General features: G+C 42.2%; 1 protein-coding gene across 12 annotated transcripts in view; it reads right to left on the bottom strand.

Annotated features, from left to right (window-relative positions):
• Positions 1-14,852, bottom strand: part of ANKRD27 (ankyrin repeat domain 27) — a 58,108-nt gene that overhangs the window by 1,535 nt on the left and 41,721 nt on the right. For 10 of the 12 annotated variants that reach the window (XM_037040122.1, XM_037040124.1, XM_037040133.1 and 7 more), the window contains 6 exons: positions 8,544-8,741; positions 7,349-7,468; positions 3,935-4,096; positions 2,766-2,877; positions 1,723-1,801; positions 1,462-1,534 (listed from right to left, as the gene is read on the bottom strand). In XM_037040122.1, the coding sequence (XP_036896017.1) occupies positions 1,462-1,534; positions 1,723-1,801; positions 2,766-2,877; positions 3,935-4,096; positions 7,349-7,468; positions 8,544-8,741 (744 nt within the window). The remainder of the gene's footprint in view (positions 1-1,461; positions 1,535-1,722; positions 1,802-2,765; positions 2,878-3,934; positions 4,097-7,348; positions 7,469-8,543; positions 8,742-14,852) is intronic. The other 2 variants (XM_037040130.1, XM_037040131.1) reach the window with 1 other exon arrangement.

Genomic DNA, 14,852 nt, shown 5'->3' with positions numbered 1-14,852 from the left:
AAGCCACCGCCACGGCAGTAACAGCCACCCTGGAGTGTGCCATCCACTGTGCTCAGTACTTTCCAGACATAATCTCAACTTGAGCATCCTGGTGGCGACAGTCTAACACAAATGTGCTACATGTGTCAGACACAGCATATATGTGTTTTCACGTTTAATCTTTACAATTCTAGTAAGTGTGTACCTTGTTATTCCCATTCCACAGCTGAGGAAACAGGATGAGCAAAGTTAAGCAATCTGCCTAAAGTCCCATAGCCAGAGAAGAGCTAGCACTTGATTGAATCCACGTAGATTTCACAGTTTGTTGGTTTCCCACCCAGTAGCAGATGGGAAAGCTATTAGCAAAGCTATGAAGGATTAAATATAATCTTAAAATGAGTCATGTTAACAAAAATCACTTTAATTTTCTAAAATGAAGACTACGAACATTTATATCCTTGTTCCAACAAACTTATGCCATGCATGCCGGAAGTTCAAATTTTCATCAAATAGTTATGCATTAAATTGGCAAGTAGCAAAGGGAAAAGTTGTGTTTTTTAAAATATTTTATTTAGTTTTTAAAGAAAGGGGAGGGGAGGGAGAAAGAGGGAGAGAAACGTCAATGTGTGAAAGATACATCACTTGGTTGCCTCTCACGTGCCTCCAACTGGGGACCTGGCCCGCAACTCAGCCATGTGCCCTGACTGGGGATCGAACTGGCAACCTTTTGGTTCACAGGCTGGTGCTCAGTCCACGAAGCTACACCAGCCAGGGTGAAAAGCCATGTTTTTGAGAAAACCCACCTAACAGCACCACAGAATGTAAAGTAGGCCTCTTTTTATAACTGACTGATTAGCACTACAGGAAGAAGGCTACATACAGAACTGTCTGTGTGAGCACACTATATTTAGAGAAGTTTTTTACCCATTTATATACAAACTTGTCTTCTTCCTTACATTAATGATGAACAAATTAGCTAATTTACTTAGTGAAATTTGAGATGTTTTACCATGTACGCACACCACAAACTGCAGTGTCTTTCTATGCATGTAACTATTTTCCACTTTTTCCTCACTTTCCTTTCTCAGCAATGTGTTGTTACATACAGGGTCCGCTAGAAGTAACACCTGCTTGAGTGTGGTTGGTAAGGTAAGAAGATCGGTGTAATAATTTATAGTTTTAATTTGAACATTTCACCTAAAATGTCATATGGTGTGCCTGAGTGTGATACTATGTTACAGAATTACATGCTTATGATTTCATAATAACAGATTTTATAATAAAAAGGGGCGTCATTTGAATCGGACCCTGTATAATGATAAATGAAGTCTATACTCTTGACCATCCCACTGAAGATCTTGTTTTGTTATTAACTCTTACAGTGAAGGGAATAATGCAATGAGAAATGTGTTTACCTTGGGTTAGTTTTTAAAAAGCCAAGCTTTAAAAAATATGATTATAATCCAGTGTTTAATAACTCACCTCATGCAAAGAATCTTCAGGAATATTAGGGACACTTTTATCTCTTGCCATAATCTCCCTTGAAGTCCTTCCCCTGAAACCCAAAACAGACTAATTTAGTGTTTGGGATAGCAATGCAAAACACTGGTTGGCCACAGGCAGCAGCATTTGATAAGAGCAGATTTGTCTATAACCCATTGTCTACAAGCTGCATATACTCTGCTTTTGTTTTCAGTAAAGGTAGGGCCAAAAGCATAGAATCAACTCAAATTTTATACTCACTTAAACTGACCAACTGAGTGGACAAAGTAAAACTGTTTTGTAAAAGGTTCATCTTGTAGATTATACATTTTTGAGTTCCCTGCAGAGAAAAGGATAAACATCTGAAAACTTCCAAAATAGTTTAAGAATTGTTTTAAAAGTATGGCATGAATACAACTTTTCAATTTTCTTACTTAAGCAAAATTTTGAAAATACAGTACTACATTTGTTTAAAGAAACATATTTTTCTATTACTGTGTGAACTCCCATGAAACAAAGAAAAATCCTTAATACATTGACATTCCCAGCCAATGATAGTGAGATAGCCTAAGGATTACCCAGATACGTGCATGGGTTCGTTCACATCATCCCAGTGCAGACTCATATTGTTATTTAAAAAACAAAACAAGCCTTGGCTGGTGTGGCCCAGTGGATAGGGCTCTGGCCTGCAGACTAAAAGGTAGCTGGCCTGGGATGCGGGCCAGGTTCCCAGCTGGAGGTGTGCATGTGAGAGGCAACTAATCTGTTTCTCTCCCTCTCTTTCTCCTTTCCCCCCCTCTCTAAAATTAAAAACAACAACAAAAAACACATGCACACACACACACCAAAACAAGGACCCCCATCTAAACTATAATGTCTTAAAATGAAAAGAAAATACTGAGGCCTACCTGTTTGGCAAATACTGTTCTAATTCACATCAACCAAACAAAAAATTATTTAAAGGTAGCATTTACCCTGATGTTCAGAAAACACTTAGAAAAGGGGCTGGCTTTGGAACATGAGGCAGAAGAGAACTACCAGAGGCTGCTCCTCCTCTCCAGTGGGTGAGTGGAGGTAATTTCACCTTGAAGGTGATGCTGAGAGATGTCAGCACAACCAACCCGAATTCCAGTATCAAAATATCTGATAAATTAGGATGTAACTTACATTTCTTTGGTGCCTCATTCCACCCCTAGTCATGACGAATCACATTTTACATTCACAATTAAATGAAAACCAGCAACAACTTGTGTACTTCCAAATAAACCCAAGTTGACAATTACATAGAGAATATAAGTTCTTACATTTTTTCCTGATCTTAACAGTAACGTATTCCTTGTGGTCTGTTTCACCAACATCATCTAATGTGGCCACACAGCTTGGTACTACCTGAAGTAATTCCATTATTTTTGAATTCTACAATTTGAAAGGGAAAAGTTAACAGTAGTATTTTTTATTCTTTCTCAGCAGATAGTTGCCTTGTTTTGATTTAAGTGTCAATATTAGTGTACAGAAGGGCTAAGAAGCAACTACAGATAAAACTTTGAGGCCAAAAACCCTACTGCTCAAGAGCAGCCCTGCATTTAGAGCCTGGCTCTGCCCTCTGCTAGATAGTCAGGCCCAGGTATTTCACTGCTCTGTGCAATTAGGTTGACAGTAATAGGATCTATAATTTTAGAGTTACTTTGAGGTTATCAAGGACCCAGCACATAGTAAGTATTCAATAAAAACATTCAGCAATATCATTGTTTGAGAAAGTGTTAAATTGGAAATTTAAAATATCTGAATACTGTTAAGAAATGTCTGAAACTTAAAAATTAATACAATAAGCCTATGAGTAGGTTGGCTTTATGGTAACTTTAACATGCCAGTACTATCATTTAGCAGCCTACTAGTTGTCTACCTTGAGTAGAAAACTAGATAAAGATTCAGTATGAAAACAGGAACAGGAAAGAGCTGCCTTCCCCCCCAGGAGAAAAAGACTCTTTCCTCACCATGCCTCCAAGCGTGCACGGGAGAGTGTGCACTAGTCATCACACTTCTCCATGCAAAACCCAGGGAGGTTTAAAGCGACCCAGTGGGGTTTAAAACCAGGGGGGTTTAGAGCAAACTTTCTCTATTGCGCTGCTCAGACCACAGATGTATTCCCAGTGCAGGAACGTGCAAGCAGGGCACTGTCTCAGCATGCTACTTCCCTGTGAGGACCTGACTGCTCGCCAGACAAGGACCTCAGACCTGCAGCTGGTGGCCAGCGCCTCTCCTCGGGTCTTTGAAAACTGCCCCCAAAGGACTGACTCCTGGCTCCTGAGCAGCCTGTATCTGACCAGGTGACTAAGGACAAGGTGTTTAGCCACACTGGCAGACAGCAGGCACAGCAATTCAGTAGTCTGGCTGTTGCTATTTCAGATCTGGCTTAAACACAAGTGTTATCCGAAGTGAGCTGTGAGGGAGCTTGGCATGCCCTCCCACTTACCTGCTCCGCACAATCTATAGCTGTACGCTGCCTCTTGTTCAAGAGCTGAACTGATGCCCCGTGAAGAAGCAGAAGCTCCACAACGAAGATGTGTTTTTCTATCACAGCCTCGTGCAGTGCTGTGTTGCCCTTGTTGTTAGAGATGTTAATGGAGGCCCCATGCTAGAAAGAGAGATAATGTAATAAAAAGAAATGCTAAATGAGTAGATGAGTGGATTAAAAAACCATGGTACATTAACACAATGTAATAATACCACTATGCAGCAGAAAGAAGGAAGGAACTCCTACCTTTTGCAACAGCATGGATGGAACTGGAGAATATTATGCCAAGTGAAATAAGCCAGTCAGTCAGTGAAAGACAAATACCATATGATCTCCCCTATAAGAGGAATCTAATGAACAAAATAAACTAAGCACAACAGAACAAGAGACATGGACACTTCTGACAAAAATGGAGGTGTAGGTAGATGCACTTTGCCGCCTTGCACAACCAAACGAAGGACAAAAACAAATTTAGAAGCAACAACCAGAAGTGCCAGAAAATCAAACTATATGGAAGTCCAAGGAGTGAAAGAAGAAACATTCATCTAGACAGGTAGGAGGGGTGGAGAACAAATAGCTGGAATGGAGATGACGCCTGGCAAGGCTGTGGCTGGCAGACCAGAGTGGGGTGAGAAGGCAGCTGGCAGATCAGGTAGTCCCACATTTGCAAGCAGATAAATTGGGAGGAACAACTGGGGAGCAAGACAGACAGTGCAACCCAGGGTTCCAGCACAGGGAAATAAAACCTCAAAAACTCTGGCTGTAAACCTGTGGGGGTTGCGGTGGTGGGAGAAACTCCCAATCTCACAGGAAAGTTCACTGCAGAAACTTACAGGATTCTAGAAGGTACACAAACCCATTCACTCAGGAATCAGCACCAGAAGGGCCCAATTTGCTTGTGGGTAGTGGGGGGATGTGACTCAAAGCCAAACAAGAGGCAAGCAAACCATATTGTTCCCTCTCTGACCTCTTCCCCATACATCGCACCGCAATGCAGCCATATGGGTTGCTCTGCCCTGGGGAATACCTATGGCTCCCCCCCCTTACAACATAACAGACATGAGGAGAAAAAAAAAAACACAACAAAACATGGCCCAAATGAAAGAGCAGACCAAAGCTCCAAAAATAGAACTAAAGGGTGAAGAGATAGCCAACCTATCAGATGCAGAGTTCAAAACACTGGTAATGAGGATGCGCACACAAACAACTGAGTACGGTTGCACAATAGAGGAAAAAGTGAAGGCTATGCAAAGTGAAATAGAGGAAAAGGTACAGGGAACTAACAGTGATAGAAAGGAAACCAGGACTCAAATCAACAATTTGGACCAGGAGGAAAAAATAAACACTTAACCAGAACAGAAGGAAGAAACAAGAACTCAAAAAAATGAAGAGAGGCGTAGGAACCTCCAGGAAAACTTCCAACATTCCAACATCTGAATCATACGGGTGCCAGAAGGAGGAGAAGAAGAACAAGAAATTGAAAACCGATTTGAAAAAATAATGAAGAGAGCTTTCCCAAACTGGCAAAGGAGGAAATAGACTCCCAGGAAGCCCAGGAGGCTCAGAGAGTCCCAGAGAAGTTGGACCCAAGGAAGCACATGCCAAGGCACATCATAATCACATTACCCCAGATTAAAGATAAGGAGAGAATCTGGGAGAGAAAGGGAGACAGTTACCTCCAAAGGAGTTCCTATCAGACTATCAAAAGATTTTTTTTTCTCTAAAAAAAAATAAAAATAAAATTAAAAAAAAGAAATCTTTCTCTGATTTTCTAAAAGAAACCTATAGGCAAGAAGGGGCTGGAAAGAAGTACTCAAAGTCATGAAAGGCAAGGACCTACATCCAAGATTGCTCCATCCAGCAAACCTATTATTTAGAATGGAGGGGCAGATAAAATACTTCCCATATAAGGTCAAGTTAAAGGAGTTCATCATCATTAAGCCTTTATTATATGACATGTTAAAGGGACTTATCTAAGAAAAAGATAAAAAAATAAGAATAGTAAAATGACAACAAATAACTATCAACAACTGAACCTAAAAACCAAAACCCAAACCAAAACAAACAAACTAAGCAAACAACAGAACAGGAGCAGAATCACAGAAATGGAGACCATATGGAGGATTATCAATGGGGAGGGGGAGGAGGGAGAATGGGGGAAAAGGTACAGGGAATAAGAAGTATAAATGGTAGGAACAAAATAGACCAGGGGAGATTAAGAATAGTATTGGAAATGGAGAGGCCAAAGAACTTACATGTACAACCCATGGACATGAATTAAGGGAAAGAAATGCTGGAGGGAGGGGGTGTGCAGGATGGAGGGGAATTAATGGGAGAAGAAAATGGGACCACTGTAATAGCATAATCAATTAATATATGTAACAAATAAACAAACAAAAAAGAGACAATGGAAAACATGGACCAGACTGACAGTGGCCCGATGGGAGGCAGGAGGGGGATAATGGTGGAAAGAAGGGGAAGAGACTAGTTAAAGAACACGTATGACTGACCCATGGACACAGACATGGATGACGGTGTGGGATGGACTGTGGGATGGGGAGCAGGCTGAGGGGAGGAGGGCAAAAGGGGAAAAATTGGGACAACTGTAATAGAATAATAATTTTTAACCCACCCCCAAAGTTAACAAAATAAAGTGAAAATTAAATTTCCTCCATAAAAATTGAGGTTTTAGATTCCCAGTCAGGGCACATGCCTGGGTTGCAGGCCAGTTCCCAGCAGGGGACTCACGAGGGGCAACCATACATTGGTATTTCTCTCCTTCTCTCCTTCCCTTCCCCTCTAAAGATAAATAAATAAAATATTTTTAAAAAATTGAGGTTTTAATAAAAAAATTTGTACCTTAACTGAGAATAGGCAGAGAGAAGCCAATATTGATCTAAATTATGCACATTTCTACAGTCCAGACATGCCTTGCCTCGGAGTAATAGGGTTATGATAGGCCAGTTGGGTTTTCCCCTGCTTTTACTTCTTTGTTCTATAATGAACACATATAACCTTTATCAAGAGCCAAAAAAAAGTGACAAAGGATATTCAGCTGACTTTAAAGGTAAGAGTTCGACTTAGCCTTGTACAATTCAATCCACCCGGCAGGTAAACGAGGCAAGATGCAAACCTTTGCAAAAGCAGTGTCGGCCCTTCACTCGGCTTCCCGGGGGCAGCACAGACCCTGAGACCCATTTCCCACTTGAGAATCCCCACATGGAAATCTTGCGCAGAACTCCTCTCCCCAGGGGCAGTGCAAAGCCACGGGCGGGCCCCAGCCACCTCCAGTGCTTTGCCAGGGACTTGCCACCTGATGAAATGTCCATCAATGACCAGTGTCCACAGCTTCTGGGCTGTGGGGGCCCTTACCTGTAGCAACAGTGCTGCGACTTCATGGTGGCCACTGGAACAGGCATAAAGGAGGGGAGTGTTTCCACTTACATCCTGTTCATCGGGTTTTAAGTTGTAATCTAATAGATACTTCACCACCTAGAACAGAAAAGGTTAATTTTCAACCTTAATTAAACCTCAGCAGGGAGAGCCCTGGCTGGTGAGGCTCAGTGGACCGAGCACCAGCCTGTGAGCCAAAGGGTCACCTGTTTGATTCTCAGTCAGGGCGCATGCCTGGGTTGTGGACCAGGTGCCCAGCAGGGTGCACACAAGAGGCAACCAGGCATTGATGTTTCTCTCCCTCTCTTTCTGCCTTCCCCTTGAAAAATAAATAAATAAAAAATTTAAAAATTGGCAGAGAGATATTCTCTAACTTGGTATCCTTTTGACTTTTCTCTAAGTTTACCTAGAAGGCTCTTTAGACGCAGGTCTGATCTCAGGAGAAGGCAGACTAGCTGAAAGGGCCTGCAGGGTGAGCAGTTAATATTTGCTGAAGGTGGACTGTGTGCCAGGCACTCATTTTATTTCTTTTCCCTTTTTTCATTTAATCATTTGATCTAGTCCACAGAGAGCTGAAATTATAACTCCAGTTTTACAGACGGGGAAACCGATGCTTGAAGCGCTATGTGAGGCGTTAGGAGAGATGGAAGCCCTGAAAAATGGCTCCTGACTTCGGAAAGCTTATTTACATTAGAACTACTAAGGGAAGAGGAAAAAATGTAGAACGTAGATAACTTTCAAAATGGAAAAGGCCAACCGGCCACAGTTCTCTCTTGGCACCCTCTAGAGGGCTGTGCTCTATGAAGCGCTGACCTGTTTGGCACAGACCAAGGGCTGCAGAACAATCGGGTGCTGACAGGTGCCGGAGCCCTTGATGACCAACCCCTAATCATCAGAGAAAACTCTCTGGGGCCAGATCCAGAATGGCAGCCTCTGCGCCACCCTCGGGTGACTAGCAGTGGGAGGGGCTTGGCTCCGCCCCCAGAGGCAGCAGAATTCTGTGCTTTGTGGTTGAGTGGTCCATCCACATGCAGCTCTGAGTCTCGGGGCTGGGAGGAAGAAAGGGGGCCGGTGCTCTGGGCCAGCTGTCAAACTCCCGCCCCTCTGTTGCATTCCCAAGTGAGGTTCTAGCTGAAAGCAAGCATCTTAACACTGCCCGGGAGACAACCCATACCTGAAAGTGGCCTTGCTGGCAGGCCAGGTGGAGTGGGGTGGCCTGGTTTGTGTTCCTGGCACCCACACTGGCACCGTGCTTCAGAAGGAGGGGGATGAGTTCCGCCCAGCCGTGCAGGGCAGCAACATGCAGTGGGGAGGAGCCATCCTGGCTGGTCACGTTCACACCAAGCCCATTGGCAGGAATCTTTGCCAGCTTCTGGTAAGAGCAGAAGAGGGAAACAGAAATGCCATTAGTATGTAGAAAACCAGGCCAAAGGAACTGAAGCCATCTGCCCCCTACCACCCCTCGGCAAAACCCTCACAGTGGGATCCAGAATCAGGCTGCCCACAGGTGAATCCCAACTACTCTAAAAAGGTGTGAAAGTTGAAGGGTTAACTTTCATCTTCAAGAAAGAAACCCCTAACGTAACACTGTGTTATGCCAAGGCAATGTAACAGGGAAGGGCAGGTCTGTCCAGCAGCTGCTGCTGGGACAACTGGGCGTGCACGCATGGGAAATTATGCGTCAGCCCCATCTCTCACCAAAACAAAAGTCAAAGTGCATCACAGAAATAATGCAAATGCTGCAACTATAAAACCTGAAGAGAACACAGAAGAAAACCTTTGCAACATTGGAATAAGCAAAGATTTCTTAGCTAAGACACAAAGCAAAAACATAAAGGAAAACTATGATAAACCAGGCTTTAAAATGATAAATCTTTGCTCTCTAAAAAAGACTAAGAAAATGAGCCTTCCTACTTTCCCTGGGGAAAACATGGCCAGGAGCAGAGGTGACAGATTATGGGTGAGGTGTAGAGATTATGAACAACGATTGGCCAGGGAATGACTTGAATCCATTCATGTACCCACAGCACTATTCTGGAGATGTGGAGTATGTCCTCATGTCTCATGGTATCACTGCGACAGAACTGAGTGGCTGGCTAAGGATTTTATAAAAGACATCAGATACTGTGACATTATGGTCCAGTGTGTGCTTACAGGAGGTTACAGGTTCTAGGCTGATCTTGGAGAACACCTTAAGAGCATCAGTCAAAATTCAGATAGATTTGTTCCTGGGAAGGTTGATTTCACCAAACTAAAAAGTTACAGGCAATAATGAACAGACCCAAACAGCCAGAGAGAATTTGATTACGGAAATTTTATGGAATAGACAACTTGAAAAGCCTCTTATTACAAAAATGCCATGTGAAATATAACTTAGAAGCCCTCTAAATGCTTACTGGAGCTCCCACAAGATAAAGAAACTCTGACCTGAGATGTTAACTAACATGTCCAAAGTCCAACACCTTATAAATGGAGGATCTAATATTCAAACCCAAGCTCAACTCCCGAGCCCAAGACTGAAACCACTAAAACATACCGTCTCTCTGGACACGTGTTGATGTGTAGAGAGATACATTAGGCTAAAGGGAGGAAAACTTCACAAATAAATCAGCACCATTTTTTCCTGAGTTTAATTCTGATATTTACTGAAACTGATGAAGGTAATCCCATAATTCCTGGAAGAATGATAATACTTGTAAATAATTAGCTGCTCATTTTTCTGAAATGCTTTACATGGTATATTAATAAACTATGAAAAATTACCTTCTGAGACTTCTGGCCAACATGGAGGCATAGGTAAACACACTGTGCCTCCTCAAACAACCAAAATAAGGACAACAACAATTTAGAAACAAAATAACAACCAAAACTGAGAGAAAATTGAACTGTATGGAAGTCCAACAACCAAGGAGTTAAAACAGACACATTCATCTGACCAGTAGGTGGGGTGGAGTCGGGCAGCTGAGCGGAGAAGGGTCGCAGCACAGGAAGTGGTGACACTGGGCAAGCAAGGCACCCCGGGTGCATGAGACAGCATGGGGCAGACCCTGGGCACCCCGGTGGCGGCTGGCAGACCCCAGGTGTGGGGTGGCAACAGGCAGACCCAGCGAAGCGGCAACTGAGAAGCGGGGCACCGTGCACAAAGTGGCTGGCTGACAGGCAGCAGTTCCACATTCGCTCGCGCAGATAACTGAGGAGTGAGAGAGATCACACAACCCAGGGTCCTAGTGCCGGGAAATAAAGCCTCAAAACACTGATTGAAAATACCTGTGGGGGTTGAGGCGCAGGGAGAGACTCCCAGCCTCACAGGAGATTTTGTTGAAGAGACCCACAGAGTCCTAGACTGCACACAAGCCCACCCACCCAGGAACCAGCACCAGAAAGGCCCAGTTTGCTTGGGGGAAGCAGCGGAAGGAACTAAAGTGCAACAGAGAGGGGAGCAAAATGCCATTGTCTCCTCTCTGACCCCATCCCCACGTACAGCATCACAACCTAGCGACTTGGGTTGCCCCACCCTGGTGAACACCTAGGGCTCCGCTCCTCATACATAACAAGTGCAAACAGACCAAAACATTATGGCTCAAGAAGAAAAACAGCTCAAAGTCCCAGAGCCAATACTTCTAAGCGACCAAGAGATAGCCAACCTATCAGATGCACAGTTCAAAATACTGGTGATCAGGATGCTCACAGAAATGGTTGATTTTAGTCACCAGTTAGATGAATAAATGAAAGCTACACTAAATGAAATGAGGGGAAATGCACAGGGAACCAATAGTGATGGAAAGGAAACTGGGACTCAAATCAAGGGAGTGGACCAGAAGGAAGAAAAAAATGACCAAACAGAAAAGAATGAAGAAACAAGAATTCAAAAAAATGAGGAGAGGCTTAGGAACCTCCAGGACATCTTTAAACATTCCAACATTCTAATTATAGGGGTGCCAGAAGGGGAAGAGAAACAGGGACGAGTGGAAAACTTATATGAACAAATAATAAAGGAGAACTTCCCCAATCTGGCAAAGGAAATAGACTTCCAGGAAGTCCAGGAAGCTCAGAGAGTCCCAAACAAGTTGGACCCAAGAAGGAACACACCAAGGCTCATCATAATTACATTAGCCAAGATTAAAATGAAGGAGAGAATCCTAGAAGCAGCAAGAGACAAGAGACAAAGGGACAGTCACCTACAAAGGAGTTCCCATCAGACTGTCAGCTGATTTCTCAAAAGAGACCTTACAGGCAAGAAGGGGCTGGAAAGAAGTATTCCAAGTCATGAAATCCAAAGACCTACAGCCAAGATTGCTCTATCCAGCAAAGCTTTCATTTAGAATGGAAGGCCAGATAAAGTGCTTCTCAGATAAGGTCAAGTTCAAGGAGTTCATCATCACCAAGCTCTTATTTTATAAAATGTTAAAGGGACTTATCTAAGAGAAAGAAGGTAAAAAACATGAATAGTAAAATGATAGCAAACTCACAATTATTAACAACCACACCTAAAATAAAAACAAGCTAAGGAAACAACTGGGACAGGAACAGAACCACTGAAATGGAGGTCACATGGGGGGGGCTAGCAACAGGGAAGTGGGAGGAGGAGAGAAGGGGAAAAGGTACAGAGAATAAGTAGCATAGACGGTAGGTAGAAAATAGACAGGGGGAGGGCAAGAGTAGTGTGGGAAACGTAGAATCTAAAGAACTTATGACACATGGACATGAACTACAGGGGGGAATGTGGGGGGAGGGGGTGTGCAGGATGGAGGGGAATGAAGGGGGAGAAATGGGACAACTGTAATAGCATAACCAATAAAATATATTTTAAAAAGGAAAAATTACCTTCTAAGAAAATAAATAATAAATATTGACCAAAAAAGAAAAAAGAAAAAGAAAATGAAATCCTGGCTTATGTTGTCAACTTGGCTCAAATAAACTCTTAGGAAAATTCTCAAAAAAAAAATAAAAAGAAAAAAAGGAAGATAAAGTCAAATAATCAAATGGTAGAAAATGTTTGCAACACGTATATCTTAGAAAGGACTTGTATTAATCACAATTAAAAAAGATAAACAAAAAACTCTTACAACTCAATAACATAATCTAACTTTTAAAATAATGCACAAAAGATCTGAAAACACTTTTCACGAAGAAGACGGCTGAATGGCCAGTCAATAAATGTAAAATAACATCTTCGGTTCTCAGGGAAATGCAAATCGAAATCAGGGGTTACAAAACCGTAGGTTCAGAAAAGAGATGAGCGACGGTGAGGGTGCAGTGGGGGACAGGGATAATTCCGCGCAGGGGCGGGAGGGGCTCTTTGGGGTGATGGAGATATTCTGCATCTTTACTGCGCTGCTGGTGGTTATGAGACCTTGAATTTATGGTCTAACCTCATAACACTGTTTGCTACTGATCTCTGTAGTTCACCTTCATTTGTATCATGAAACTACCTTCTTAGTCACAGTGGTTTTAAAATCAATCATGTGATACAGAATAATCAATCAGTAATTAAAAGGGGAAAAGAAACTGATATATAAACCATATAAGTAAAAAGAAACAAATTGTGATATTGAATCATACATTTTGATAGTGGAATTAATTTGTTGATGTTTTCTGTGACTGATCAAGGATTAAAACTTTGTTTATCTAGTTCGTTTTCTGATGATTAAAAATGTCACCGCTTAAACACTAAGCTAAATTAAAGGGTGAATATTACTGCATGCCAATTATACCTCAAAAAGTCAAAAACAAGTACGTCGATGGGGCAGAACACTACACAGTACCATGGCGCACTTACCAGGGTGACGGCTGAAGTTAAAAAGTCAGAACACCGAACGCTAACAGAGTGTGGGGCAACCGGAACTCTCACAGGCTGCTGGCTGGGCTGCAGAAATGCTACAGTCACTGTGGAAAGCTGGCTGCTTGCTTTATAAAGTTCAGCATACATTTATTTAACTGCATGACCCAGCAATTATGCTCCTGGGTATTTACCCCAAGTGAACACATTTATACAAAGATGTACACAAATATTCACAGTAGCTTTACATACAACATGGATCTCAAAACATTCTGCTGAATAAAGAAAGCCAGACTCAAAAGTGTGTCCAGTATGGTTCCTTTCACATACAATTCTAGAAAATGCCACTGAGTATGTATGACAAAAAGCAGGTCAGTGGTTGTATTTGTAGCAGGCATATCTAACAAACTGTCTGTAGCTGGGCCGGGAGGGCCTGAGGGAGGAGCTGCACAGAAGCAGGAGGGGATTCTCAGAGGCAATGTGGTGATGGTTTCACGGGTGTACACATCTGCAGGAACTCACCGAATGGTATACTTCACGTGCGTATACAGTAAGTCCTCACTTAAGATCATCGATAGGTTCTGCGGTGTTAAGCAAAATGAGGTATAACAAAACTAGTTTTACCATTGGCTAGTTGATAATAAGGAAGAGTTACGTTCCTACAGCATCTCATCAGCATTATAATTGAAATAACATTGTTAGAGGAACCGCTGTACTTTATTTTATGTAAATGATACTTCAATAAAGGCTTTTTTGTTTATTTTTTACTCTAAATACACCAGAGAATGGGTTTGGGGAGAATTTTAATTTAATCACAGACATGAAACCATTTAGTTTTGTGTCTTTTTAAGAAATTACAAAAAGAAGAAAAGAGTTTTTAAAAGCAATCCCACCAACAGTGAACTAGGGTCCCCCTTTCCCCACAACCTCTCCAGCACTTGTTTGTTTCTTTGTTTATGATGGCCATTCTGACTGGTGTAAAGTGGTATCTCATTGTGGTTTTAATTTGCATCTCTCTGATAGCTAGTGATATCGAGCATCGTTTCATGTGTCTCTGGATCCTCTGTATGTCCTCCTTGGAGAAGTGTCTGTTCAAGTCCTTTGCCCATTTTTTAATTGGGTTGCTCGTCTTCTCTGAGTGGAGTCGAGTGAATTCTTTGTATATTTTGGAGATTAAACCTTTGTCTGAGGTGTCATTGGCAAATATGTTTTCCCAAGCTGTTGCTTCTTTTTTTATCTTGATACTGTTTCCCTTGGCCATGCAGAAGCTTTTAAGTTTGATGAGATCCCATTTGTTTATTCTTTCCTTTATGTCTCTTGCTCTAGGAGACGTGTCAGCAAAAATATTGCTGTGTGGAATAGCTGAGATTTTCCTGCCAATGTTCTCCTCTAGGGCTTTAGTGGTTTCACGACTTATATTTAAGTCGTTTATCCACCTTGAATTAATTTTGGTGTATGGTGTAAGTTGGTGCTCAAGTTTCATTTTTTTGCATGTAGCTGTCCAGTTCTCCCAACACCATTTGTTGAAGAGGCTATCTTTACTCCATTTTATGTTATTGCCCCCTTTGTCAAATATTAATTGACTGTAGAGAGTTGGGTTTATTTCTGGGCTCTCTGTTCTATTCCATTGGTCTATGTGCCTGTTTTTATGTTAGTACCAGGCTGTTTTGATTACAGTGGCCTTGTAATACAGTTTGATATCAG

The sequence above is a fragment of the Sturnira hondurensis genome, unplaced genomic scaffold (genome assembly GCF_014824575.4).
Source record: "Sturnira hondurensis isolate 20B ecotype Veracruz unplaced genomic scaffold, ASM1482457v3 Scaffold0002597, whole genome shotgun sequence".
NCBI classification, from domain to species: Eukaryota; Metazoa; Chordata; class Mammalia; order Chiroptera; family Phyllostomidae; genus Sturnira; species Sturnira hondurensis.
This window is presented reverse-complemented; position numbering and strand designations above follow the sequence as displayed.